The following is a 27,706-nucleotide window of genomic DNA, read 5'->3' on the forward strand; positions in this document are numbered from 1 at the left end:
AAAAATCCATGGAAAGCCACAACATTACCTATATGGAAGTTTTTTAAAACTACTAATCATTATTGGGAATTTTTAGTTAACTGAAATTCATCATTTTGAGACTTGTTGAACATTTAAATTGATCAAATTATAAAGTTACTTAAAGCAATAACAGAGACGTATAGCTCAACCAAGCTTTATTTACATGCGCACCATTTCTTATACAAACTAGATTACAATTCAAAATGGAGTACACAGGAAAAATACTCACAAACATCTAGTAGAGAAGCCATATGACTATAAGATAAGAGGTAAAAGAGCAAAGGTACGAGAGGTGAGGGAGGAACACTACGATCAGGGTGGTAAAATGTGGAAACAGTGGCATTTTCTGATTATCACGATGGGCATAGTAAATAAAACCTGTAAGGTTTGAGGATCTGAAATGTCATCTGAAAAAAGTTTTTCCCAGTGAAAGAGGTGTAAGAATACATGCAAGGCAGTTTTTGAGACAGTGAGAATATTGTCTCTGAAATCATTTACAAGGTTCAGCTCTCTTATATGGGTGATTTTCCAAATCATTGCATACTGGATATCATCAGTTAAAATGTTAGTTTGAAAAATGAATATGATGAAAGCAGAAGAGGGTGTGGAGTCATGGTGTGAAGCAGGTGTGTCAAACGCATGAATAAAAGTATGCCAAAACATTACTGTAGCATTCATATTATATTAGTTGTTTTATACTCATTTATTTATTTTCTACAGCAGGACATAATTTACACTGTTGCATGTTCTTCTCTTTTCATGTCACTGATGCTAGATAATTATTCTGTAATTAACAAATTTGTAAGCATTTTATTAAAAGGTGTGAATGGTTAGATTTCGTCTGCTCACTGTCTGTTTTAACACATTATTGGTTGGACTTTGTTCACTTGTCCATGTACTGTGTAAAAAGTAAAATGCAAACAATACCGTCTAGTTTGACACCCTTGCTCTTAACCATGTCTGTTCAACTCCTCATGTAACAATGGCATTATTTTGTTCAACACGTGGACTTTGAAAGATATATTTGTATTATCACTACATTTTATAAGTATAGCAGTATGTATACATATATATGCATTGCACACGATGCATATGTACATTTACATGCATGCATACATGGAAGTATGCAGTGAAGGGTAACCCTCTCTGAGGAACAGAAACAGAACATTAGGATTCGTACATGATTCGTGATAATAGTTGAGCACAATAGAACAATAAAGACATTAATAAACTGACAACAACACAGGATGGATTCCTGTTGCTTCATCTCCTTACTTCAGAAGACAGTTGTTCATGTACAAATGTTCATAAAACAATTCTGAAATTGTGTACAGCCAGGTTGCAGTTAATTCAAGATGAGGCCCTGATGTTGTAATGGAGACCCCACTCTCCCCTGAGCAATAGTGATGCATTTTGCATACAGGGACAGAAAAGTCCCCAAATTTCACTGTCTTTTGTGATTTTGGCTGCCAGCATCTCCTACATTTTCAAGTAATTTGGCAAATGTACAAAAGATAGCTTATTGTTTTTTTTGCTCAGTAAAGATTGCTTCCAGAGGAAAGGCCCAGCCACCATTGAATGCTGCCATGATGCTAATCACTAATCCTAATCAATTATACCATGTCCTTGTGGCCACGGAAACACAGATGGCCTTAATAAAGGACAGGGATAAACACTGATCATTTAGCACCTGGTATGGCATGGAAATGTCCATGATGCAAGTTATTATTTATTTATTCATTCATTACATTTGGCTACATTTATATGCGAGAAGTCCAAACATAGCTTTGCTGGCTTAATAAGACGCCTCCACCCGCTAAGCGTTCAATTTTACCACTTTTTGTACACTTACAGACAGTACACACAAATGAATTACTCTTTATAAGGTTATATTCAATCACAAAACTGTATTACTTAAGTATTATTATGAGGCAACTATATTTCAGATTGGGAACTAACTACTGTATGGTAACAGTGAATTAAAAACAAAAAACAATGGATGAAGTGCACCGTGTCAAGCTACTCCACTGAGCACAGACATTTTTCAGGAGAACTCTCCACCTTTTAGTTGTACTCTTATATTGACCAATGACTATACAGTTAGTGCTTAGAGGATAACAAAAGTAGCGAATCATTTAATAAAATCGTGATGGAAAACAGAGCGAGACCCCAGCCGAGGAAACTAAGTTTATGACAGAAAAGTTACAACAGGCCTATTTAAACATTTGTTTTTAGATTATTTCACCTCTAACAGTGGGATAATTGTATAAGTTGCATAATGATCTGTGAGTTCACTGTTAGTTTGTGTTTCTCCATTGGATGGTCTTTCTTTATAGTCTGGGTCTGCTTTTACAGAGGGACCTGTAAACAGGCATATCATCCAGTGCTTGCCGCAGACAGCAATCTTGGCAAAGATTGACTTCAAGTCTGTTGGATGTTTTTTTTTGTGCAGGATTTTTGTAGTTGTAATTTTGTTTTCTCTGCAGTTCTGAGCCTAAAGAGAAAGACAAAAAAAGGTATTGCTGTATTAAATAAATGTAATAAGATCAATAAAACGCATCCTGTACTGTATAAGGAGCTGTTCACACACAACGTTTCTTTTTTTTTTTTTTTGCATTCCACTGCACTCCTTTCACATTGCTTTTCTAAGTAAATATCCACTAGACAGATGTCTTTGCATATTTAGCAGCATCTCACGCATGACACACCATTCTAAAAATGCAGCGCTCAAGTTAAAAGTTACAATTTAAAATGCAAAACGTGTTCTGTGTGAATGGCCCATTACACCATGCTTATTTCCTAAAACTATATTGAAACTTTTTTAATTTTATTTATGTTGTTCTTTATCTATTGTCTTTTTGTTTCACCATGGCATGGACAGCTAGGTTTATAAACAGTATTTTGGCTCACCTAAGCGACTGCCGTCAACCAGGCACCCAACTTTGATTGGACTGTTTTGTCCCAGTGAAGTTTCCCACAGGATTCAGACTAACAGCGTTTTGCACCAATGCATCAAAGTTAAAATCCAGTCCATCAGAGTCCATTAGTTCAGAGCGGATTATGGAATCCACGTCGCAATCCAGGCTCCCGTTAAACATGTCCAGGTCTAAGTCTGAGGGGAAACGATCTGTTCCTGAGGGGTGACAGATCCCTACCCCGTTACTTCCATTCAGCCCCGAGTAAAGCGATGTCTCTGTCATCAACATGGAGGGCTGTGGCTGGAGGAGCTGCTTTGCGGAGACTAAATTATTAGCATCATTAACTAGACTTTGCGCCCTGTTGTTGGAGAGGGAACGCAAAGCACCCTGGGAATTGGAGCTCTGATGGTGTTGTTTGTTCTGGAGGTGGCTGCTTCGCCCATTGAGTACAGAACTGAAGGATGACATCATGGGATCATTACGAAGCATGAGGCCATTGCGAAGACGGGAGTTTTGAGAGGTGACGGCAGTGCTGGCCTGTGATATAAGTGGGTCTGACTGTGTCATCATAACGTCACTATGACTGTGTGAGACCAATGAATCAGAATTCAGCAGCTCCTGAAGTGAGTTTCCAAAACAAGAAACACTAGAAAATGATGTTTGCTTGTTTTCCTGGATGGTCTGCATGGGAGCCTGACGCAGGCCACCTGGTGTAGGCCCAAAAATGGGGTTATTGAATCCTCCGGTGTTGTTGCTCACAGTTTGGGGTGATGAGGAGCTTGGGGGAGAAGCAGTGCTCTTTGAGCCAAAACTGAAAGCAGAAGACCCTTGAACAACCTGTGTAGCGATGTTGTCCAGCAGATCCACCATTAGGTTGTCCGCCTCGTTGAGATTCATTGTGCCAGTCAGGTCAGCTAGCCCTGGAAGTTCTGCCGGGCACGTTTTGGAGTTTGATGAAGATGATGAGGGAGGAGAAAGACTGCTGGGGCTGGAGTAGAGCATTGGGGACAGAGGTGGGCCGTCTGGGACATCATCAAGCTCTGGATTGGCCAGAATAGGCGACAGGCGGCCACTCAGGGTGCTAGCGTTGGAGTTAGTTCGCGAGCGGAAGTCAGTCCAACAGGATTCCAGTTCATCGCTGCTCCGGGAAGTGGGACTTCCTGGCCACTTGGACAGACCACCAGCAGATACGTTCTCCAGCGAACCCTCCTGGGCAGCCTGCAGCGCTGCCTTTTTCTTGGCCGCACGCCCACGTGCAGTCTTGGTGTATTTGTTACCATTGTCCATGGAGACAGCACGTCGCCTTGGTGCTTTACCTCCCCGCCCCCCTTCAGGATTGATCATCCACCATGAGCTCTTTCCAGTTCCTTCGTTCTGTACACGGATGAAACGGCTATGCAAGGACAGGTTATGCCGGATGGAGTTCTAGAAAGAGAGCAGACAGAGACCACAGAAAACAGGTGGTCAGAAATCATTCCATCACATATACATACTATACACACACACACACACACACACAATATGTATATTTATCTCATGTACATATTTAGTTTGCTGTGGTAGTAGTTACACAGTGTTTGGCCGTAGACTGATTACATTCACTGTCATTTTGATTTTTTTATAGAAATAAAAACATTTAGTTCAGTTGGACAACAGAAACTACTATAAACTGAAAGTGCCAGCTCTGCTCCATAGCAGGAGCCTATGATGAAGAATTTGGTGTGCTACATATCCTGAGTTTCATTCACAAATATCCAGAAAATATGTGCAGTCATTACGCTGCTCCCTATACATAAAGTACACATGATCACAAAATTGAAAGCTAAAGTAAAAAAGCAAGCGTGCATTCAAAAGTGATTTCAATACCCTGCATATTATAGGCCTATATACACACAGTATGTGTGATTGCAAATTTAAAAGCAAAAGTGAAAAGCAAGCGGTCATTCAAAAACGATTCCCCACATATTTACAGTGTTTTGCGCACAGTGAAAACTAGTGTCTCAAGTCAGCTTTATTGAGAAAAGATACAAAGATGCACCAGTCGACTGTCTAGAGAATGGAATAAGACTATTTTCTGCATACTTGGCCAGGACTGGTGACCGGCCGGTCAGTCTTACATTTTTCTGAGCCGTTCTGTTTTGTTGCCAGTGACACAGGCAATAATGTCAGCTGGGCGTTCTTGCTTTCCTCTCTCCAATGGTAAAATGTTACGCATTATTTGACTAGTGCCCTCAGGTTTTGCACGCTTAGCACTGATCTATTAGCCTAGAAATCTAGACGCACCCTAGCGGCAGCAAATTTAATTTGCCCGCAAATGTCATCTAGGAACTCTCAATACCATTCTGAGCTGTGTTCCTCAAAATCTGGATGGCCCAATCACATCATGTATAGAGTCGGCGGGGCGGGGCCATAATGACGATGGCCGAGTTGCGTTTGCGTGCTTCTAGTAAACACAGAAACTGGCGAACGGCGGCGGTCTTTCGAATCAGCTTTGACTGCGACTCTGGAAGACTTGGAGTTAAGCTTTTCTCTGAGAAAAGAACAAAGAGCGGCACTGAAGTCATTCTTAAAAAGGGAAGATGTGTTCGTAGTCTAGCCGACCGGATACTGTGAATGTTTAATCTGTCAGCGAGCTCTGTTTCACCTTCGTTGCTCTGGTTGGTGGTAGCGCTATCCTATCGCGTGCAGAGGGAGTTTGAAAGACAACCGTTTATCCCGCCCCTCGGATTGAGCCCTGTCTATGGTGAGTTTCCAGACCAAACATCTTGATGTGGGTCTGGCTTGTCAGGCTACTGATCTAAATAAGTGGCGCACATTTATAAAGCCGCATCTCTGAGTAGCTTCCCAGGGTGCTTTGCGTTCCCTCTCTAACAACAGGCCACAAAGTCTAGTTAAAGGGTTAGTTCACCCAAAAATGAAATTGATGGCATTAATGACTCACCCTAATGTTGTTCCTCACCCGTAAGACCTCCGTTCATCTTCGGAACACAGTTTAAGATATTTTATATTTTAGTCCCAGAGCATATGCAGCCTATGCACACTATACTGTCCATGTCCAGAAAGGGAATAAAAACATAATCATAATAGTCAATATGTGACATCAGTTGGTTAAATAGAATCTCTTGAAGCATCGAAAATACATTTTGGTCCAAAAACAAAGTGTGCATAGACTGCATATGCTCTGGGACTAAAATATAAAATATCTTAAACTGTGTTCTGAAGATGAACGGAGGTCTTACGGGTGAGGAACGACATTAGGGTGAGTCATCAATGACATCAATTTCATTTTTGGGTGAACTAACCATTTAATGATGCTAATAATCTAGTAGTGTTGGGCGATGTCACTTAAATCGGCAGCTGATGATGTCTACAGTAAAACATCGCGATGGACGATGATATCGTCCGGGGGGGGAGAGACGAAAAACGAATATTTTCGTTTCGTTTTCGTTTTTTCGAACTAGAGCTTAGATCGGTTCAAAAAAATCAAGACCGACCCTACCCAAGCCAATGCACCCGAGAGACCGGCCCTGCCCGACACATTAACTGTAATTATGAGCCCAAGCCCCATTTAAACCCGACCATTTTTGAATACGTGGCGTTCTGTCGAGAACGAGCCTGTAATGACTAATGAGCGGAGCGGAGCCGGTGTGACTCAACTCAATAATCCGCAGGCGCGCACTCATGAACCCGCCGGTAAAATGATGTTCGTTCAAATCCAGCTCAGACATGACATAAATCTGTAGCTTAGCCCTACTATACTTGTTGTAGCCATTAAACAATGTTTTTAATGTATGCTTATATATTATAGCCTAATATTATTTTTTAATTTCATCTGATTATGATAGGCTATAAGTGCAAAAATGCGAGTGGGTCAGAAAAGATTTTGGTGGTTATATTTAGTTTAATATTAAGTTTTGTTTTGTAAAAAGCCTTTCTTTCGTTTTGTACAAATTGTCTCTTAATTTTAATAAAGGTTTTTTCGGCCAATTGCATGTATTTAATTAATAAGAAGCAAATAGCCTAGAGTAGACTATGAGGTCGCGGAAAGCGATCGCTTTCAATGATCATGAACTGGAGCACATCTCAAATAAACTGAAACACAGGCTTGCCTCACAGACATGAGGAATATGTAGCCTAATATGTGTAGAAACGAAAATATTTAAATAAGCATAGTGCAGTGTTCAGAACTCACGGTATGAGCGGGATGTTAAAGTTTAAGGGATTTTTTTTGCCTCATACTGAATATGTTCGGGTGAAAGCACATTTTAAACAGGTAACACTTATTCACACACAAACTAATCGTTCTCTCTAATGCATTCAAAAACATCTTGTAGTGCTTATACCTGCATACAGTTATTAGTAGCCATAGCCTAAGTTATTATATTCTATTATATGATTTTGAATGAGCAGACATCTGTATTGATCCGTAGATAAAATAACTGACGAAAACGTTCATATTTCCAAACATAGGCCTACAAACAAATTTGCACTGCAAAATCATCAATGATATTTAACTTTTGATAAAGCCAGTTTGGCATAGTGGGGGAAAATGCACACAAATGTTCCAACCACGTTGAAACTAGGCTCTTAATCTCCTATTGTTTATTTGTTATATATTTTTAATAAATCAGCAGCAGAGCTTACTAAAATAGGCCTACTTTAGCAGTTATTAGCCGCAAATTTCCACGGAGCGAAGACGGAGCGGTGTTTCTGATATCAGTGAGCGAGGCGGGGAGCGGGAGATGGTGAACCCGGAGCGGAGCTGGAGCGGAGGGATTCTTGAATGCTTAGAAAGAGCGTGGAGGGGAAATTGCCGCCGCTCCACTCCGCTCACATACTCTGGTGTTGAGTCGCAAGACTCGCAGCGTGGCGGGGGCGGGGCATCACGATGGTGTTTCTCCATCGTGATGTCGCACAGCCATCACGATGGACGATGATATCGTCCATCGGCACAACCCGATAATCTAGTCTCCGCAGTCACACACTGCAGTCCATTTTGGAACGTAAATAGTTGAGGGAGATATCTTATGTTGTGTAACAGTACATTGATCCGTGCCATAGACTGTAAAAAAAAATAGGCACGTAGTTTCTGTGACGTCACCCATTGGATTCTGAAGAGCAGTTTTGCAGCATAAAGTATAGACGAGCTGGCCATTGCCCACTTGGCTGTGCTCCATGCACCTAACAGAAACATAACAGAAAATGGGCAAAGAAGCGGAAAGTGAGCGGAGCTGAGGTGACGTGGTGACTAACAGACAGTGGATAAATGGGTCACTCAAAGTGGCCACACCCTTAATTATGCAGAATTTCAAGGCTTTATATAATGTAAATCGAGTTTACCCCCCCTCACAGTTGCCCTGAAGGGCAAAATTTGCCGTATAGACCAAAACCACAATTTGTACCAGGCTGTAAATTTGGGGATTTTAACATGGAGCTCAATGAGATTCTGTACCCTTCGGGAGCATGTCCTTAGTGGCCAGTCAATTAATTGCTGTTTAAGTCACTTCCATATTGGCTTCAACAGAAACTGGGGGAGGTTGCCGCTTGATCCATGCAAAAACTCTTTAAGTGACAGCAGTCTAATATTCCTGCTGCTGTCTGTCTTGGTTAATCAAAGAGCAAAAGACAGAGACATGAGAGAAAATCTGCTCTTGACTGAATAACTTTTGTAACTTTGATTGTAACCAGTAATCTGTATTTATTTTTTACAATGAAGACTATCCAGTGACATTTCAAATTTGATTACTGTAATTTATGTATTTTTTATCTGAATAATAACCTACTGACCCACCTGAAAAACTCAAAGCTGTTTATTTCATATCTCTATTTATTCTATTCCATTTATTTGTGCTGTTGTTTGCAATTAGTTTATGTGTTCTTATTTGTACTTTTTACTTAAAAATGTAAAATGTAATATTTTAGTTCTTAGTAAGAAAAGCGAAATCAGCTAAAATTTGTATCGGCAGGTCACATTTACAAAAAAATTGAACATCTGAATCGGGCAAGAAAATTGGTGCATCTCTAGTAACGCTCTATACAGATCATACAGACAACTAATCTAACATACCAGAGGCCCACATAATTCTCCAACCTAACTTTTCAGTGCTTATGAATAGGAAACCAGTGGAAAATAGATGCCATTGTGTATTACAAATACAATGAGATCTCGAGAGGTTAAAAAGGTACAATGTGCCGTGTAACTATAGTAACTTAGCAGAGGAAATGTTTTAGAGCCGCTAACCTTGGCAGAACAGACAGATTATGTTTCTAAAACATTATATTTTCCTACTCAATTATGCAGTAGGCTGCAGTGGGATATACAGAAGTCAATAAATGCTAAATATTTAAATGATATACATTCTCGTATATATAATGGGCCTTATTATTTATAATTATCAGAGATGAGCACGTTTCTAAACTGAAGTACCCCGTCTTATGACTCACGAGATGCGTGTGTGTGTTGAGCTATGATGAGCGATACCACGGATACCGGTGTTTACAGTGCCAAGTCCCTCCAGAGATTAATGACATAATGTTTGTGTGTGTGAGGGAAAAGAGGCGTAAGGGTATGACTAAAACCTCAATGGAGCAGCATGTTGTGAATGAAGTCATTAAAACCAATTCATTTTCTTCCTCCGCTTGCTTGGCAGCTCGAAACAAACCTATGGCGCTGACACCAAAAACAAAGTTGCACTGCATTTGGTGTAAATGGCACATTTTCTCCTGTCTTACCATGCATATACAACACTTATTTCAATTGCTTCTTTTAACTTTCACTTATTGTATGTTCTTGCTCTGGGTAAGTCCCTCAGGAGACCTTAATATGTGTTTATTAAGTGCCTATGCCTGTTTTGATTGTCAGAGTATCGGTCTGTGGTTGACTTTTCAGAGTTGAATCATAACAGATCCACTGCCCTTAAAACATACTGTAGTATAAAGGATAGGTCCGCTAGGTTTCTATTTATATCCCACTATATGAGATACATTGAGCCCCCGGCTCAAACATAACAGTATTCATACACACAATACTCTCAATAAAATGCTGCTCCATAAACTATGAGATGCAGAGCACACACCCAGTAAACCGTATATTTATACTCTCAGTAAGAAAACACATACCCAGACTTAATCTGCAAAGCTCAGCCTTTCAGCATGAAGCTAATGGGACAGGAACCATTTAAAAAAAAAAAAGATTACAAAATCTAAAACACAGCCAGTTTTCACCTGTTGTTTAAATTGAACCCATTTCGTTTAAATAGTCAGTATATGATGTGTACAGTATGATCTCTCAGCACACGTGTGTCGGAGAGGCTGTTAACTGAGCAGCTGCACACTGGATCTCTTTGGAACACAGAGACCTTTTTGTCCGTCAGCAACATGTGGTAACAATCCATCAATGTCAGCAGCCACGCAATGCACACACACGCAACTACGGCTTTGCTCACATTCTTCTTCTGAGAGATGTGTTTTGGTTATCTGGTGCTCTGTGTGAATGTTATTGCGCTCTGGCTGGTCATTTTTGTGATGTCAGGAAGCCAGTGACTTTAACCAGTAGGCATTTGCCCACAAAGCAACCAAACCAAAACCACAGTGAAATAAACCTGCCAACCCTTACGAAATGGTCAGAAAGGACAAATGATATTGATTGAAGGTAAGTTTTAAATATTGAGACAATCTAAAAGTAGCTTAGTCCTAATGTTGGGCTAGGGCTGGACAATAGCTAAAATGAATAAATATTGTGAAGGATAAAAAGAATTAATGACGTGATAGCTAGATAGATGGATGGAACCTGAATCTTGCAACCCATGAAGTCCTTCCCTCTCTCTGTCACACATACACACACCATTATTTCAGCAGCAGGAGCACACACTTACTCCAGTAACTCAAGGCAGAGCCATTGTGTTAATATGGTTTTGGCAGCAGAGCATTTCACTGCGGTTGACTTTCAATGACATACAGAGTATGGAGGGCAGCGTGTGTGTGTGTGTGTGTGTGTGTGTGTGTGTGTGTGTCTGTGTACACATAAAAATGTTGCATTTCCAGAAATCTGCAGGAATAAATCTTATTTCTTAGCAAACCCAAGTACTGGCCTTCTGAGTATTTGGTCCATGTGTGCTTTTATGTTTGTGTCCAAAAGGAAACGAAAACATTCGAAGTCTAGTGTTTATGTTTTTAGGAAGGGTCAGACCAGAAGAGAGTTAGAAAAAGACAAAACAAGTTAAAGAGAGTTTAAGAGGGAGGGAGTTGTTCAGGACACTTGAGCAGTTTAGAATTGAGACAGATTACTGATTATTTTTATACCATTTTTGTTTTACTCATAGTCTTTTCATTACCACCATGTATAATATTGTGTCTTGTGAATAAGTTACTGTTTACAATAATAGTTAATATTTTATATAAACACTACTGTTCAAAAGTTTGGAGCCAGTAAGATTTTAAACCTCTTAAGCTCGATTTATGCTGCATCTATTTAATCGAAATTATAGAAATAAGTAAAGACCAGTAATACTGCGAAATATTGTTACAATTAAAAATAACAGTTCTGTTATTATATATTAATATTAATATATTTTAAGATGTTATTTATTTCTGTGATGGCAAAAGTGAATTTTCAGCAGTAGTTATTACACTAGTTTTCAGTGTCACAATCATTCTTATCATTCTAATATGCTGATTTGCTGCTCAAGAAACATTTTTGATTATGATCAATGTTGAAAACGGTCTCATCTCATCTTCGTTACTGTTGATGATACCAAAAAGCTCCTCATCAACAAAAATGTTCTTTAGGCATTTCTTTGACCAACTCCCGCTGACACTGCAAAGGTGAAGAGAAAGGCAGTTTATACACAAATGCAAGCATGCAAACATACATGGTCCAAGTACACTGACCCGCACCCGCACCCATCCACCCTCCCACTCTCGCCTCATCCCTTTCCCAGCTGCCTTGACTGCTGGAGAGAAAGAGAGAACATTCCATTCCATCCAACCAAAATGTGCGGTTTCCAGCCAGCACAGGACGTCTCTCCTTTTGTGTGCGTGCATCTTGTTCAAAAATGTGTGTGAGTGTCACAGAGAGAGCGAGTGTATATGAATCGGCTGAAAACTGTAGGGGACTGCATGTGGAGTAGGGATCCAGTTCTCTCTGAAAGTACATTCTGTATTTTCTCTTTCTTCTGTTATTGTTCTGTTACTTTTGAGGTTCATACATCCCAGCCAACCATATAAGGATTTTTTTAGCTTAGTAAAAGTACAAAACACATTCATTAAAGTAATTATTTGTGTTATTGTGTGTATTATAAAGTGTTATTGTGCAGGTCATGCATGATTAAACAGCTAGAAACAATTACATAACTACATGCAAACCTATGGGAATGTTTATTTTTTCCTTTCAGAGATTTACCCAGAACTAATAATCAGTGCGCATGTTTCCAAAACATGAACGGTACAAAGCATCTTAAGCATGTAAGAGTGCCTAAGCAGGGTATGTGTGTGTTGTGAGCACATTGCATAATGTGGCATGTTCAAAGACCTCCTTGTTTATTCTGGGACTTCAGATCCAGGGGGTGGTGGCCTTCCCAGCCTACTCTGTTTAACCAATCACAGCGTTAATATACGGGCGTACACAAACATGCCCTGTTACATAGCTGACCTCACTGTAGGTCAGTATGTGTCACCTGTGCTGTCCAGCAAACATACACAATCACTCCTGACCGGTTTCCTCACATTTCAGTTGAGTATTTATAGTTTGCAAACACAAATATTCATATAAACATGCTCACTCTATGACATTTTAACACATTCAAGAGTTTGGCAACCACTGTCATTAGCATGTCACAGCTACTGACTCAATGAGACGTCACAGAAGTGCTTGTTCAGTAATAGCATTAGGTTGCATGGAGTATCTTAGGACAAAATTATCTGTGTCTTGGGTACATTTAGTCCTATTATCAGGCTGTGTTGTGCCAAAGAACCACAAATCCCATCGGTTCAACTCTAAACAAACAAAATGGAGGTAGAAAATAAGAAAAAAAGAAAGGAAGGGTGCCTATAAAGAAAATAAGAAGAATTTTAACCAACTTTTTAAATATTTCTTTTATAATTATTCTTCAGTTCCTTTAATTTGCTCATAAACTGATGGTTTATGTGATGTATTATTACAGTTAACTAAAACCCTAAGAAACATGTGGAAAAACGTTAACTGAACCATAATATTATATATACATGTATAATATATATATATATATATATATATATATACATACACACACATATATATATATATATATATATATATATACAAATACACACACACACACACACACACACACACACACACACACACACACACACACACACACACACACACTTTTTTAACTTATTTTATTTTAGCTACATTTATAAATCATGTGATTTTAATTTTGTTTAATTTGATGTATTAATGAAATACAAATAAATAAAAATTATTTAAAAAATAATCATACAAATGACAAAAACTTTTATCTCAATTACACTAAAAAACTTTTGGTATAAAAAAAAAAAAAACTACTTTCAGGATTTAATAAAGACTAAAAAGGGATGGTTATTTTTCCGGCTGATCTTATTGCTTGCTTTATTATAGTAAAAGTGTTTGCTTTATTATACCGCCCCCTAAAAATGATGTTTTAAACCAGACACTAACTGGTAGATTGCATTGGTCATTATGGAAATGATCCGGCTGTGTCTGTGTTCTTTCATTAGTGTGTCGTCAGTAGATCACATGCAGAACTTCCCACTACCAACTGCGCTTTTTTGGACTTGTGCTCTTACGCTTGCCCTGTTTAGTAAATGTGGCCTTACAGTAGCCGTGCCCCAATTCTGAGGCTGAATTCCACATTGAAGGATTCCATTCTCGAATGATGTGGAATTCAAAGGACACAAAGTTCAAACTGAGCATTGTTAAAAGGGATGGTCTAGTTATGTACTAAAATCAGAATGAAAAAAAAAAGATATACTCTCCTCCCACGATATATTATATATATATATATATATATATATATATATATATATATATATATATATATATATATATCCAGACTTTCAAAAAACTGCATGTAGCCAATCCAGTGGAGAAGATTACACCCTCTCTCTAATCAGGAAGTACTAAATGTGCCCTTCCTGTCAGGTGGTGATGAATGACTGAAAGAACTGTCTGGACCACATCTAAAGCTCAGCTATTTAGGATGATGGACTACACAGGCTACGCAAAGCATAGAAATGTAAAAGAGGGACAAAAAGGGAAAGTTGACTATCCAACCAATGAGAAACGTACTCATGGCCTTTGGATTTGAAAGTTCATCCCCATAGTAAACTCCTCACACACACACACACACACACACACACGCATGTGTGACATTCCTTACAATGCGTGTCTATCATGTACTTCTCTCTGCTGCTCAACTCGCTTCCCACATGTCCAACCTCTTGGTCCACACCCTCTTTGGCATCTCTCTTGGAATATGAAAGACCCACAACCTACTCAACAGATAAACAACACTGAACAGACATCAGCTACACGTGATATTTTTAGCTGCAATTTGGAACACTGTGTTCCGTGATGTCCCAGGTTAACCTAGTCAAATTGATAGAGTAGGAACCTATTTATTCAGATCTTCGCCAGACAGGTCTGCTAGTATAAGTTAGAATTATTTTTCTGAATGTTATAATAGAGAGGGTTTTTTCAGTAAAGCAATAAAACAAGCGCTCGTGGCTCCAACAAATCTGTTCTCAATCAGTGCTGTATTTGGTTCTCACTTTATCGTTCCTTGAAACTGTTTGTCTAGCAAAATGCAGTGTGTATCGAACACGTATTTGGATGACTACAGCTGCTATATTTACCCCATTATAAATGGCAGACAGCGCTTGTGACATTTCAGTGAATAATTGCTTTCAAAGGTACTGCCTCTGTTAAATTGTCACATGCACAGTATTGCGTGACACTGTTGGGATGATTCACTGACTGAATATGGGAAATGTAGAGTAATTTAACAAAGACTCATAATGGAACAGGTTTTCTTTATTTCTGCTGTAATACTGATTCAGTCATAATAAATGTGTTCATAGTGGCTGTTGGCGTTACATTACTGTGGCTCTCGGGAGTAACTAAAAACATCTTTATCAGTGTTTGGCTCCGTCTCTATGCGAATGTTTGTCACTCTTGTGCACATCTGGGCTGGATTTAAAAAAAAGGCCCTGTTCTTTTTTATTTTTTTGCGGGTGTTTGTATGTTTGAGAATGTGTATACACTGCGGCTTTTCGAGCTATGATCACAAGGGTGAAGTTTGCTCAAGGGAAAGCCTGTGTTTCATTTGGTTTTACAATTTCATTGTATGCCTACATGAATTTCATGAATTGGTGTTGAAGTGGATTGCTATTTAAGACTAGGTAATTAGCAATCAAAATGTCCAAAATCGCACACTCGTTCACTATACAGTGAGGCCTGTTTTACATTATTTACATATGAGAGAGACATAGAAACATGACACGATGTAAAATGCAGAACAGAACGTCTCCAAAAACAAGTCAAGATAACTCAAGATGACAAAGCCCATATGCAATTCCACTGTGCATTCACAATATGAATACTGGCTGTTTTACAATGGCTGTGGATATGACTCATCCAATCACAATTTTTTTTTGTGTGTTTGTGTTTCTCTTGCTTTAAATATATATATGTATTTCCTTATCTAACTCCATTTTTCACTTACAGTAAGTTTTTTTTTATATCGTCCCCATGCTTTGGATAACACAAAATATAGCAGATAAATGTACATTGGCTATGCGCTATAAATCCAAGCTTATAATTTATATAAAATATGTACATAACTATATAGAAAATTAAGTTGTTCATTCAGAATTCATAACAAAGTAGCTGGAATAGGGAGCAATTTCAGGCGCATTTAAATCCTTTGAGCAAACATGCCCTGACCTCAAATTTTAGCCCACAGTAACTAGAGGTACTATTATATTGTGTGTATGTGTGTGTGCTTGTGTTGAAATATTTGCATAGAAACTTGCATTTTACTTTGCTGAGTAAGGAGAGCCAGCACCCCCACACACATATTCCTGCAAAAAACTAGATAACAACAAGGCTTTATCGCACCTCTACATGCAACACTATTAAATATCACCCCATGACGATCATTTACAGTAACGCCTGCACTACAGGGACGCATAATTCATGAGGGTCTCAACGAAGTAAAAAAAAAAAAGACAAAGAAATTAGCGTTGCAGCAGAGTGTGTCACAGGGTTTTCTGCTGTACCAGCAGTTCTTAACCCCCTTCCCCCCTCCCCTCCCCTAGTTCCTGCTGCCTTGACTTTTGGGCCGCATGATTTCCTGTTTCTGCTGATGTGACACACACAAACAAAAATACACTCTGCGTGTTGCACGTGCATGTATGCGCACATTGTGTCACAGATCTGGACAGCAACGCTAGGTCTTTAAACAAAACGCTTGTTCTGTGACCAGGTGACCTACTTCTGAGTTATATCACACATGCACAGTCAGCTGGGGATAATCTCATGGGAGTTTTACCCACAAGTAATAATATCAATCTAAATAATGCAGAAATCCACTCCTTTGGCTCTTATACCAACTGAGCTTTTGCTTTGCTTGTAGTTTTAACGCGTCCGTACAGCTCTGCATGTGTTTGATGGAGATAGAGGGGAAATGTACAATATCATTGGTCCAATGTGACTTCAGATAAGGCGATAAGTTCATGTTCTCTGTGTAAACTGTGTAGCCTGAGTTGATATTAAAGTAGGTACAGCAAGTTAATAATAAAATTAATCATATATATATAAACTTTATGCATATTGTATTTCCAACCTTTTAGACCTACCTTAAAAAAATCTTAAAGCACTGTTTACAAAGTTTACTTTTTGTTTATTTTGACCAGGGCAAGTTAAAAATCTGAACTGGTCTGACTGGACCAATAAAAAAAAAGTAAGCCCTGATATATTGAAGGGCACAGGTAAATTTATTATAATGGGTTTATGTGAAGATTATTTTAAATTCACTTGAATTAAGTTATATTTTTTAAAGCCTAATAAATGTTAAAGCTACACTATGTAACTTTTTTTAGTTTATTCTAAGCTAAAAACACTTAGTTCTTTCAAAAATATATGTGCTCATTAATGTATATTTACTTCTTTCAAGTAATAAAGTATTCTCGCAAGTTTATAATATGCCATTGAAAATACGTACGGGTGAGGGGTTCGAATGCCGCTCGCCATGTTGCCCTTCCATCTTGAAAGTACATTAACCAAAGAGGAACATACCCATAAATTCAAGCTTCGCTTTTCGCTATTTAACACTCGATGGCAGTCATCAGTCCAGGTCGAACTGGAAGCCATGCTAATCTTGGACTAAATCGGCCACCGTAGGAGTTAAACCGAAATCGGAATTGAGAGAGAAACTAAACAGAAACTAATATTCACTGGATTGTCATATACCTTTACAGTGTAGCTTAAAAAAAATTATATATCTTTTATTTAAAAGTATTTATATAAAAGTAAAAAAATTATATAAAATTATATATCAATTATACTTTAATGTTGAATGCTTATAATAATAGCCAAAATAAAAAAATATGTATAAAATACAAAAAATAACTATATGCAGCTTCTACATTTGGAGATTAAATGTGAAATTATTACAATATACATTTTTTTATAAAAAGATTGACACATATATACATATGAACAATATGAGGTCTGACTATATGATCATTTTAGTTGGACTATCCTTTTGCACATACATAAATAGTCCTTTAATTTTTTCTGTTGAAAAATCATGTAATCTTATTCCTCACCCTAGCAGTTTTATTCTGCAGGTCAACACAGGGGGCATCCATGTAAAGATCACATGACCAGCTAAATATTACTCACTTTCTCTAGATATTATAACCCTGTTTTATTGCACACTTTCACTCACAGGGTCAAGGAATCATGGCTGACGTGAATAAAATATTTCTACAGTGTAGTGCAGCAATAAGTGTCAGTCGAAGATAACTGCTATCTAGACCACCTTGACATAAACAAAAAATGCTGAGTGCACCTTTAACCTCTATAATATTGAAAACAGTCAAGAGCGCTGCCTGCTAATGTCTTCCTTCAAAATAAACCAGGCTGATTAGATGATTAAGGTTGGGATCACTTTGGCTGTGTACGTGTGTTTGGATAAATAGGAGATTACAGTTCTAAACATAGAAATATTGAGACGTGCAGGAATACGCGTAACATCAACTCTCCGACTCTGTGCTTTTCCCTTACTCGTTTGCTCTTTTGCTTTCTTGTCTATACACACTGTAACCACAAAAGGCTACAAGGAAAGCTTTTTTTTTGTCCCAAGCCAATCACACACCAGTTGAGTTGAACAAAACCCCAACAACAACTCAATAAACAAACAAACAAGGGCATGTTTTCTTGTGCTGGGTCGGTGTTTGTGTGTCTGGGACACGGCTGGTTTAAACAGCACAGTCCCCTCTCTGTGTAACTGGCTTAGGAGGCTTCGATCTGTCACTTATTCGTTCAATCTCTCTTTCTCTCTTCATGTCTCTTTGTTCTGGTTCTCTGAGGCACACAAGATTTAACCGCATGCTCACTAATGCTGCTGCTCCCCATCATGACGAAACACACTGAAACACATCTCACAGACATGTCCTCTGAGCTGTGTCTCTCTATTGATTTCCACCCTCCCCCGCCACACTTTCTCTTTCACCCTCACATTTTCCTTTCACAGAGATATATGACAATCCTCTGCACCGTATTCCAGGGGTCAAGTTTTGCCTGGTTAGCGTGGTCCTCTGAACCCCTTCTGGTAGATAAGTCGCAATTATACAATCTACCAGCAAAAGTTTTATATTATGTATTTGAATAAATTAAAATAATTACATAACCGTTGAATCACTTAACTTGAGGTTGATATAGAATTTAGAAAGTAATTAAATAGTTTTTGGAGAGAGTAATTTGTACAGTAATCCAGTACACTATTGAAGATGTAATTCGTAACTAGTAAAAATTAATGACTTTTTTAGAGTAACTTACCCAACACTGATTGTAAAGCACAAACATACAGACAGTATCGTGCACACACAGAAACATTCAGGCACATCGAAACTTACAGTCCTGTACTTTATCAATAAAATAGCTTAAAAACAGAAAATATATAAATTTCTTTGTGTTTTTTATGTAACTAAAAACCACAGCTCACTCTAAGTAGAGACACTGCACAGACAGGTAGGATTAATACACACACTCGATCTCTCCCACTAAGGCATTTAAATTAGTGTAATCTTACCGTGCTACGTTATCTGTATCTGATTTGGAACGAGCAGAAATCTGTATATAATGACCCATTGACATATGAGGAGCAATAGCTTTGTGGGCAGCATTCTGATATATGCTGCAGCTGTGCACAAGGCGACCCGAGACCTGAGGCTTCTCAAGCCAACATCAAAGGTTGTTCAAAAACTTTAGCCTCTGGTTGCAAATTGTGGTATGTCGCAAAGCATGCGCTTCTTATGTTTTTATTAATGACATCATCAGTGTTAAGTCAAAGTTGACCCAACTTTAATGTTAATTACAATGCTACACCAACTACTCCTAACCCCTATTCTAACTGAATACATGTATATTAAAACATATAATTTTTCCAATCATACTATAGCTTATAGCATAGATAAGGTATTAAATACCTCCTTGGCATCAGTGTATCTTTACATTTGTAAATAAACACAGTTTTACAGGTGTGGGTAATAAGAACAGGTTTTTACATAGGAGCCTTAACCAATTAACTGTTGAGTGACACCAGGACAACATCCTACAGACCTTTGCCCTTACCTTCATTAGTGTGTCAAGGGTCAGGTCTCACTCTTTGACCTCACTTCCACAACCATCGAGAGCTCTTTCTCCAACTATTTCCTGTTCCAGAGATCATATACAGTATGCGCAGTGGCCCCAAGAAGTATTTTGACACTTACACCATCCTAAAAATCACTGTGGGACCGGTTTGGTCAAAGTAATTGCAAAAATGGCAAATAATCACATATAATTATTATGAAGGTAATTATAGGTCAGGGGGACGTGATTTAAAAAATATATTACAATATTAATAGTGAAAATTGTGAGATTGTATTTATATATTAAATTTATTTATTTTTTTATTCTACCCATATTATTATCTTATGTTAATCGTGATGTGCCTGTATAGCAGTAAAACAGGTGTCTAAATTACAATGACTAGGGGCTTTATTTGGTCTGAGATTCCAAAGCAAGCCACAGTTCCTAAAAACTGCTTGAGGTAATTTCAGCTCATTACGGACAGGAACACATATCTCAATGGCAGTGGTATCTCAGCTGAATCTTAAAGGCTGTTTGTAAAGTCCTCGATAATAGATCGTCTCACAAGTGGGACATTTGTTTTGTTTTTTTCCTTCTCCTCTTCTTTCTCCCTTCTGCCATTTTGACTGGCTGACTCCTGTAAAGGGCTTTTCTCTAGTGGAACCCAGAACAAAAGCCTTCCAGTAACAACTCATCTACTGCACTGAACTCTCTGGCACAGCTCCATTGCATTCACACGCTCTCGGGCAAATTGGACTCCTTCCAGAATCATTACACACGCACACTCATAGTTGAACTGGGCCTCTTTCTGGAATTAAAAAAAGAGCTCTAGGGGAGAGCTTTGGAACTCAACACAATCAAGACATATGTGACTGAGCATATAGAACTGGTTTCCATCCACTAAAGAACACTGATACACAAGCAGGGTGCCAATCCAGAGGCTCAATCTCACCATGAAACCACTTTTGAAAGAAGTCTGCTCAGTAATCCCTCTAGAAACTTAGAGAGAAAGAGGTTGGAGGGGTAAAAGTGCTGACAAGTTCTTCGGTTGAGGATTGGAAAGTACAACTCTGAGACAACTTGAAAAACCTGCGTAGCAACCTTCTTTCTGACACATTGTATAACATGTACACCTGCACACACACACACACACACACACACACACACACACGTCTACTCAATCACTCATCTCCATCCTCAAAAATACCTATATTTATTAAATGCCTTAACTGAATTTAAACTGACTTCTGACACAAATATGACATAATAGAACTGGTGCACAGCAGTTGGCGTGTCTGCTCATGCATACATCTTTCAAAACCACCATTGCTTTTTCAACGCTTTCTCACCCACAGCAGTGACTACGGCTATAATTTGCAGCTTAAAATAGTCATCAGAAAAGGGAAGTAAGTTTATTTTCTATTTTTATTTGCAGACATGCAGAAATGGAGGTCAGATCACGAGGCGAGGCGGAAAAACCAACAGAGGTGTGCAGGATGTTTACTCTTTGGTTCCTCTTCGTCCATCTACTGGAATAATGCGTGTTTATTCTTAAGATATAGCCGTCAGCTGACAATTTTTATTTACTCTCTACTTGTGTTTCAAGGTGTCAACGAAACTCCTGTTTAAACACTGTATGATTTTCATACAGTTCATTTCAGTTCAGACTGTTATTCATAACAATTCTTAAAGCCACATGAAAGCATAAAGTATCTATTTGATTAAATATATAAAATCATACATATATCTATACATGTCCACACATAGATGGCAGAATGATATACAGACAAACAAACAGACAGATAGATAGATACATGGAATGTTATACAGAACGATGGATGGATGGACAGACCCGTGTTTCTGTATTCGGCAAGGCAGAGTAAGTTTATAAAAAGTATCTGGATCACATATTTGTGCTAACAATGTGAGTCTAGACACACTGCTGAGCTGAGCATGTGGGCTGTATGAATTCTGGGTAAAGACCTTGTGCATTCAGTCTGCCTAACAACAGTGATTCATAATTCATTGAAGTGTAGAACGTGCCCACCAGGCTTTTAGTAATTTTGTACTTGGTACGTGTGCATGTCTAAGTGTGTGTGTGTGTGTGTGTGTGTCCTCACCGAGTTGGTTCACTGTAAAATGCACAGACAGAGATGCTCAGGAGACTCTTTGTCCAATCTTTTCGCTCTCTCTGTCTAGACATCCAGCGTCTGGAGATAGAGAGTTGATGTTTTCGCCTGTGCCAGGTTGCCTAGCACATGTGCGTGTGTGCAATGGGAGCTTTTTAGAGGGGACAGTTATTCACTGCGGGTAAGCTTAGCAGCTCAACAGACTTTCTGTGCTTTTTGTGGCACGCCTTAGGGACTTGAGCTAAATTCCTGGCCATGCCAGAGGGAAGTGCTTGGGAAGTACATGGGGCACTCTCAGGGCAAAGTCGTTAAAGGCAGATACAGAAGTGTAGTTTTGGACAACACTCAAAGCCTGATTTTCCTCCTTTGGCATTCCCTTACACTCTCATTTTCACTATAAATCCACTTCCTTCGAAAACACTGCAGCTTTCCAAGTCGTAGGCTGTTTAGGTTCTCAAATGTAACATTTATTACTACATAATTTTTTTTTTAAATAGCACAAAGCATTGAATGACACAGATTGATGTTTGCATCTTTGTGTATTTATGTGTAGTGGTTTGGGGCGAAAGTTGGTTCAGGTGTTGTATAGTAAGCGGCCATTGTTGACGTTGTGGCAGTAAGATTCTGCTTACAGGATTAAAAGAGTAACTGAGGCCACAAAATGCAAATCTGTTTGGCGTTACGGTACATTGAGAAAAGTTGTTCCAAATGTTTGTCACCAATCTGAGACTAAACGCTAATGCATTTAGTGTCGTTAATGCACGGACTGGATATAAGAGGCCTTACAGTCTACTCCTCCTGTCCTCTCCTTTTCTCCCTCCCCCTCCGCTCTCTTCTCTAACTCTGAAAGAGAAAGCTGGAGGACTGCCAGAGTACGCGACCGCACGGTACACACACCAACACACCATGCAGCACAGCTACACACTGACCTACATATGCTTCCACTGCGCTGATTGAGTGCCCCACTGAACCTCCGAGCCAATCGCAAACAGGGGAGGAGTACAAGTCAGCCAATAGCACTCCTCACCCTCAGCACAAGCTCTCACAGTCTCTATACAATTTTAGAGTTAAAGCAGCAACAAAAATGCTCGCCAAGAATGGAAATTATATACGACTACTTTTTTGCTGGGTCTAAATTTTGTTTGTATAAATGATGGGGTACCCCACTGATGTCAAATTTGCCTGATCGCCACTGAGACGAAACCTCAGTGGACCATGAAGAGGGTACTATTGGCCAATTAAATACAATACACTCTGTATAACCTAACACACACAAAGAAAAATGAACTTCTGTATAATTGTACTTGCTTCTGCACACATTCACCAAACACTAAAGCAGGGTCATTAGGAGGGTCATTCATTAGGATTCTTAATCATTGGGGTACTTGAAATTTTTTTGATTTGTTAGAACAGATTTTATTTTCATATTTACAAGTAATACATTTTAAATGTATGCATTTTTTCCATATTTAAAATATATTTATTACATATTTATTACATTGAAAATAATCATGATTAATCAGCATTTTTTTTTCTGTTTTCTTTAAAACGCACCCTAGCGGCAGCAAATCTAATCTGCCCGCGAGTGTCGTCTTGCAGCTCTCAATACCCTTCTGAGCTTTTCTTGCCGGGCCAATCACAGAGTCGGTGGGCGGGGCCATAAATTACGACGGGCGAGTTGCGTTTGCGTGCTTCTAGTAAACACAGAAGCTGGTGAACGGCGGTCTTTCGAATCAGCTTTGACTGCGACTCTGGAAGACTTGGAAGTTAAGCTTTCTTTGAGAAAAGAACAAAGAACGGCACTGAAGTCATTCTTCAAAAGGGAAGATGTGTTCAGAGTTTTGCCGACGGCGAATGTTTAATCTATCAACTAGCTTCGCTTCACCTTCGTTGCTGTGGTTGGTGGTAGCGCTATCCTATCGCGTGCAGAGGGAGTTTGAAAGACAACCGTTTATCCCGCCCCTCGGATTGAGCCCTGTCAATGGTGAGTTTCCAGACCAAACATCTTGATGTGGGCCTGGCTTGTCAGGCTAAGAAAAAACAGGAAATTTGGAAGATATTACATTTGATTGAATGACACTGCCATTAAAAAGAATTAATGTGGTAAGTCATGGCTGCATTTATTTGATTAAGAATACAGTGAAAAAAGTAATATTGTAAAATAAAATTAATTTTAAAATTAATTAATTTAATTTTAATAGGTTTTTAAATCATTCTAATAGGCTGATTTGATGCTCAAAAAACATTTCTTATTATGTTTAAATAAAAAAATTGTGGAAACTTTTTTTTGATCAATAGAAAGTTAAAAAAAACAGCATTTTTTGTAAATATTTAAAGGTATGTCACTTTAGATTTATTTGATGCATCCCTGCTGAAAAATAATTGTTGAATGCTAGTGTATATTAAATATAATATAGAAATTACAATTGTAAAATACAATAACTAATCATGGTTTTGTTTCAGTGTGTTTTTGAGTTGTGTGTGCAAGATTATAATTTTTTTTTTTGAAGAAGTTAAATAATATAATATATTTTGTAAATGATTATTTATGCTACTTGATGGGTCTGTTTTCCCCCCATTTATTATTATTATTATTATTATTATTATTATTTAGACAGAAGGCTGTAAGGATATGCAAGACAAAAAGAAAATTGGAAAACATTGTCACCCAGAGTCCTGACATCCTAAAAGACTCATCCTGGTCAGCAACTGGTAGAAAACCCAATCACGTTCTTCATTCTCTTTAATATTGGCTGTTTGTATCTGCTGCAATACTCTCTATCTATACTCCTTCCCTGACTCTCTCCACCTCTTTTCTTTTTCACTGTGTCATTTCTCTCTGCATTAAGCAATCTGGTGTGATGCATGGTGTGATAGTGAAGCTGATGTAACCACACAGCAGATTACACTATGATCCTTAGTTTAATCTCCACTTGCTCTCTGTACGCACACACTGTACGTATACACACATCACTAAGTCCGCTCATATGACCAGCCACCTGACTAAGCCTCAAGTTTAGAAAATAATCCTCACACCGCACATTACACCACTGAAAAATTGTCTTTACAACAAATACTGTAAACAAGATGCCTATATATCAAACGCAAGTCTTGTACATAATAACATTAGTATATTAACCAGAGTTTGTACGTGTCTTCAGACGAACATTGCAAAAATAACGCTGTGTGTCAGAAAGTCTAGCTGTTCCAAGCCTTTGTGTTCTTCTGGAAAAACCTTGGATCCCGCTGCACAGCTGCAGGAAGAGGGAAAAAAATAGAAGGGAGCAAAAAGCTGGGTGGAAGAAAAGGAAAAGTAAAACAAACAGGGTGAAGAAGTGGGGAGAGGAGAGACAGGAAAGGCACACTAACCCATATTTACTGTGCGGCATTGGAAGGGGAAGAAAATTTGTGGGGAAAGGCAATGACTTTACCAATCGTTCATACCAATAATACACACACTATCATATGTGGCACCAATACCACAAATGCTAACACACGTCAGCATTTTATTCTCACTCGCATATGTGCGAATCAATCAGTCTAAAAGCTCTTTCAGTCGAGCGGTGATGTCATCCTCAGCTAGATCATCAGAAATCCTCTCCCACTGGACCATTCTCTATCCATCCGTCTGTCTCTACTTATCTCTCTCTTTCCTTTCTTTTTTAACGTGCCGTTATCTGAGGACTGCCCATTGTGGGTTGTGTACAAGTTAACATTATTTTTTTTAAAAATAAAGTTAAGATATTATACTTCAATTACCAATACCAAAACTTGCATAGCCAACTCACTGTTTTATACCACAGCAACACAATGCTCACACCAGTGTTTTTGTTGTGAAGTTTCACTGTATCCAAGTAGCACAAACTGTGGTTATTTTATTTTCACTTGGACCTATGGGAATAAGATCAAGATGGTGAACTATAAACACTCAGCATTCAGCTAGAAGCAAGCATAAACCACTTATATTGCAACTGTAGCAATGACAACCAAGCCAACGAAGATCTCTCACTAGAAAAGTTCATACATAGCTTTCATACACTGTTGTATAATGAGCCATTTGTATTCAAAGCAATGTATAGGCTGTATGTTTCCTCAAGGTTTACACACAACATGGGAAAGTGTAACCTCTCACCCGCACCCACCCGTTCACAGTAATCTGAGAGAAAGAGAAGGAGGGAAACTCAGATAAAAAAAAAAAAAAAAAAAAAGAAGAAGAAGAGAGTAGGCGAGGGGCCCCTTTTTCTGGTACCCCATGTAACCCCTTCTTGGGCCTCTACACAGAGAGAAATAAAAAGTAGAAAACGAAGGATAATGTAACACCATAGACACACTGACAAGTTCCTTTCACATACAAGGTGTGTGTGTATTCTGTGTGCGAATCGTCTCACTGTATCACTCCACTTGCAGAGAGGCTCATCACTTTTTATGACTGTTTGCTTGTGTTTATTTCCTATTGTACAAACTTCTTCTACTTTTTATAATGGCTAATATTGTTTTTTTAAATATTATTTATTAAAATATTTGAGAAATAACAAATTTTATATTGAGAAGGGGTCCATTATTGATTTTGATTTCAACTTCAGTTAAAGTTACATTATTACATCATTAGATGGCATGAGAGTCTTTATGAGTGAGTAGCAAAGACTTTTATATTATAAGGTTGAAACAAGGTTGTAATCAATAATACTTACAAATGCACTGCCTAGCGCTGTAATGGGAAATACCCTTAACTGTTAAGATATCACTTTCCACAACAGATGTTCATACTGATTTTGTGATTATGATATAAGATTAGATAGATGCAGGTTATGCACTTGTTTTGTCGATCTTTCATAATACTCTACTCTACATAATACATCAAGCTTCAATGAAGCGACTCAGTGTTCCTTCATTACTAGTTCTGAAGTGACGTTTTAGAATTAGTAACGGAGGCCTGAGCTCAACTGTCAAACTGTCAACTTGAGATTTTTTAATCCGTGATGGAAGGAAGTAGTTCTGCGCAAAAGTTTTTAAAATAAATTCTGTTGTTGTTTCTTATTAACTTACACACTTGTGCTGTCAAACTGTTGTATAAATGCAATATCACACTTGTAGCCATGCGATATGGCTATATATCAACATGCTGTGATTATCTATGGCACCTTCGGCCAAATCACGGCCGTGCTAATATACAGCCATATCACGCAGCTACAAGTGTGATATTGCCCAAACATATATCAAATATTAATTCATTAACTATTAAGTTTAAATTAATGATTAAATATTTTATATTTAATGTTAATTTACACACACACACACACACACACACACACACACACACAAGCAAGCAACGGTTTGAGAGTTCACAGTACATTACTGCATGTGGCCACTCAAGCGCACATGCTTTCATCCACACAAAAAAAGAAAAGCCCTGTCTTTGAAGCATATGAGCAAGGAAATGCATTACTTTTACCAGAAAACGGGTGTATGCATGTGCATGTGTCTGTGCTAATTTGCCTTTGTGCATGTCAAAAGCATCATGGGACCATGGGAATGAGAGAAAATAGATGAACCCGATTTAGGCCTCTTAACTACTCCTTAAAAACAAAGGGGGATGTCATCATAGGGGTATATGAATATACAGCAGATTGTGTAAACTCTGCAAACCCTGCATGCTTGGTTTGCAGCATTGAGAAAATGTGACTTTGCAAGTGTAGTCAATGAGGAGCATGTTTACTCATTAAACCATGTGACTCTCCATGCCGCTCAAGCAAACTATT

The 27,706-nt window shown here is 38.4% G+C and overlaps 1 protein-coding gene across 2 annotated transcripts in view; it reads right to left on the minus strand.

Moving 5' to 3' along the window:
• Positions 1 to 159: 159 nt before the first annotated feature.
• Positions 160 to 27,706, minus strand: part of foxo3b (forkhead box O3b) — a 36,886-nt gene continuing 9,339 nt past the window's right edge. For both annotated transcript variants that reach the window (XM_067417653.1, XM_067417652.1), the window contains exons 3-4: positions 2,932 to 4,364; positions 160 to 2,515 (exon numbers count right to left, since the gene is read on the minus strand). In XM_067417653.1, the coding sequence (XP_067273754.1) occupies positions 2,946 to 4,364 (1,419 nt within the window). In that variant the 3' untranslated portion in view covers positions 160 to 2,515; positions 2,932 to 2,945. The remainder of the gene's footprint in view (positions 2,516 to 2,931; positions 4,365 to 27,706) is intronic.

Source organism: Pseudorasbora parva, chromosome 15 (genome assembly GCF_024679245.1).
Source record: "Pseudorasbora parva isolate DD20220531a chromosome 15, ASM2467924v1, whole genome shotgun sequence".
Lineage (NCBI taxonomy): Eukaryota > Metazoa > Chordata > Actinopteri > Cypriniformes > Gobionidae > Pseudorasbora > Pseudorasbora parva.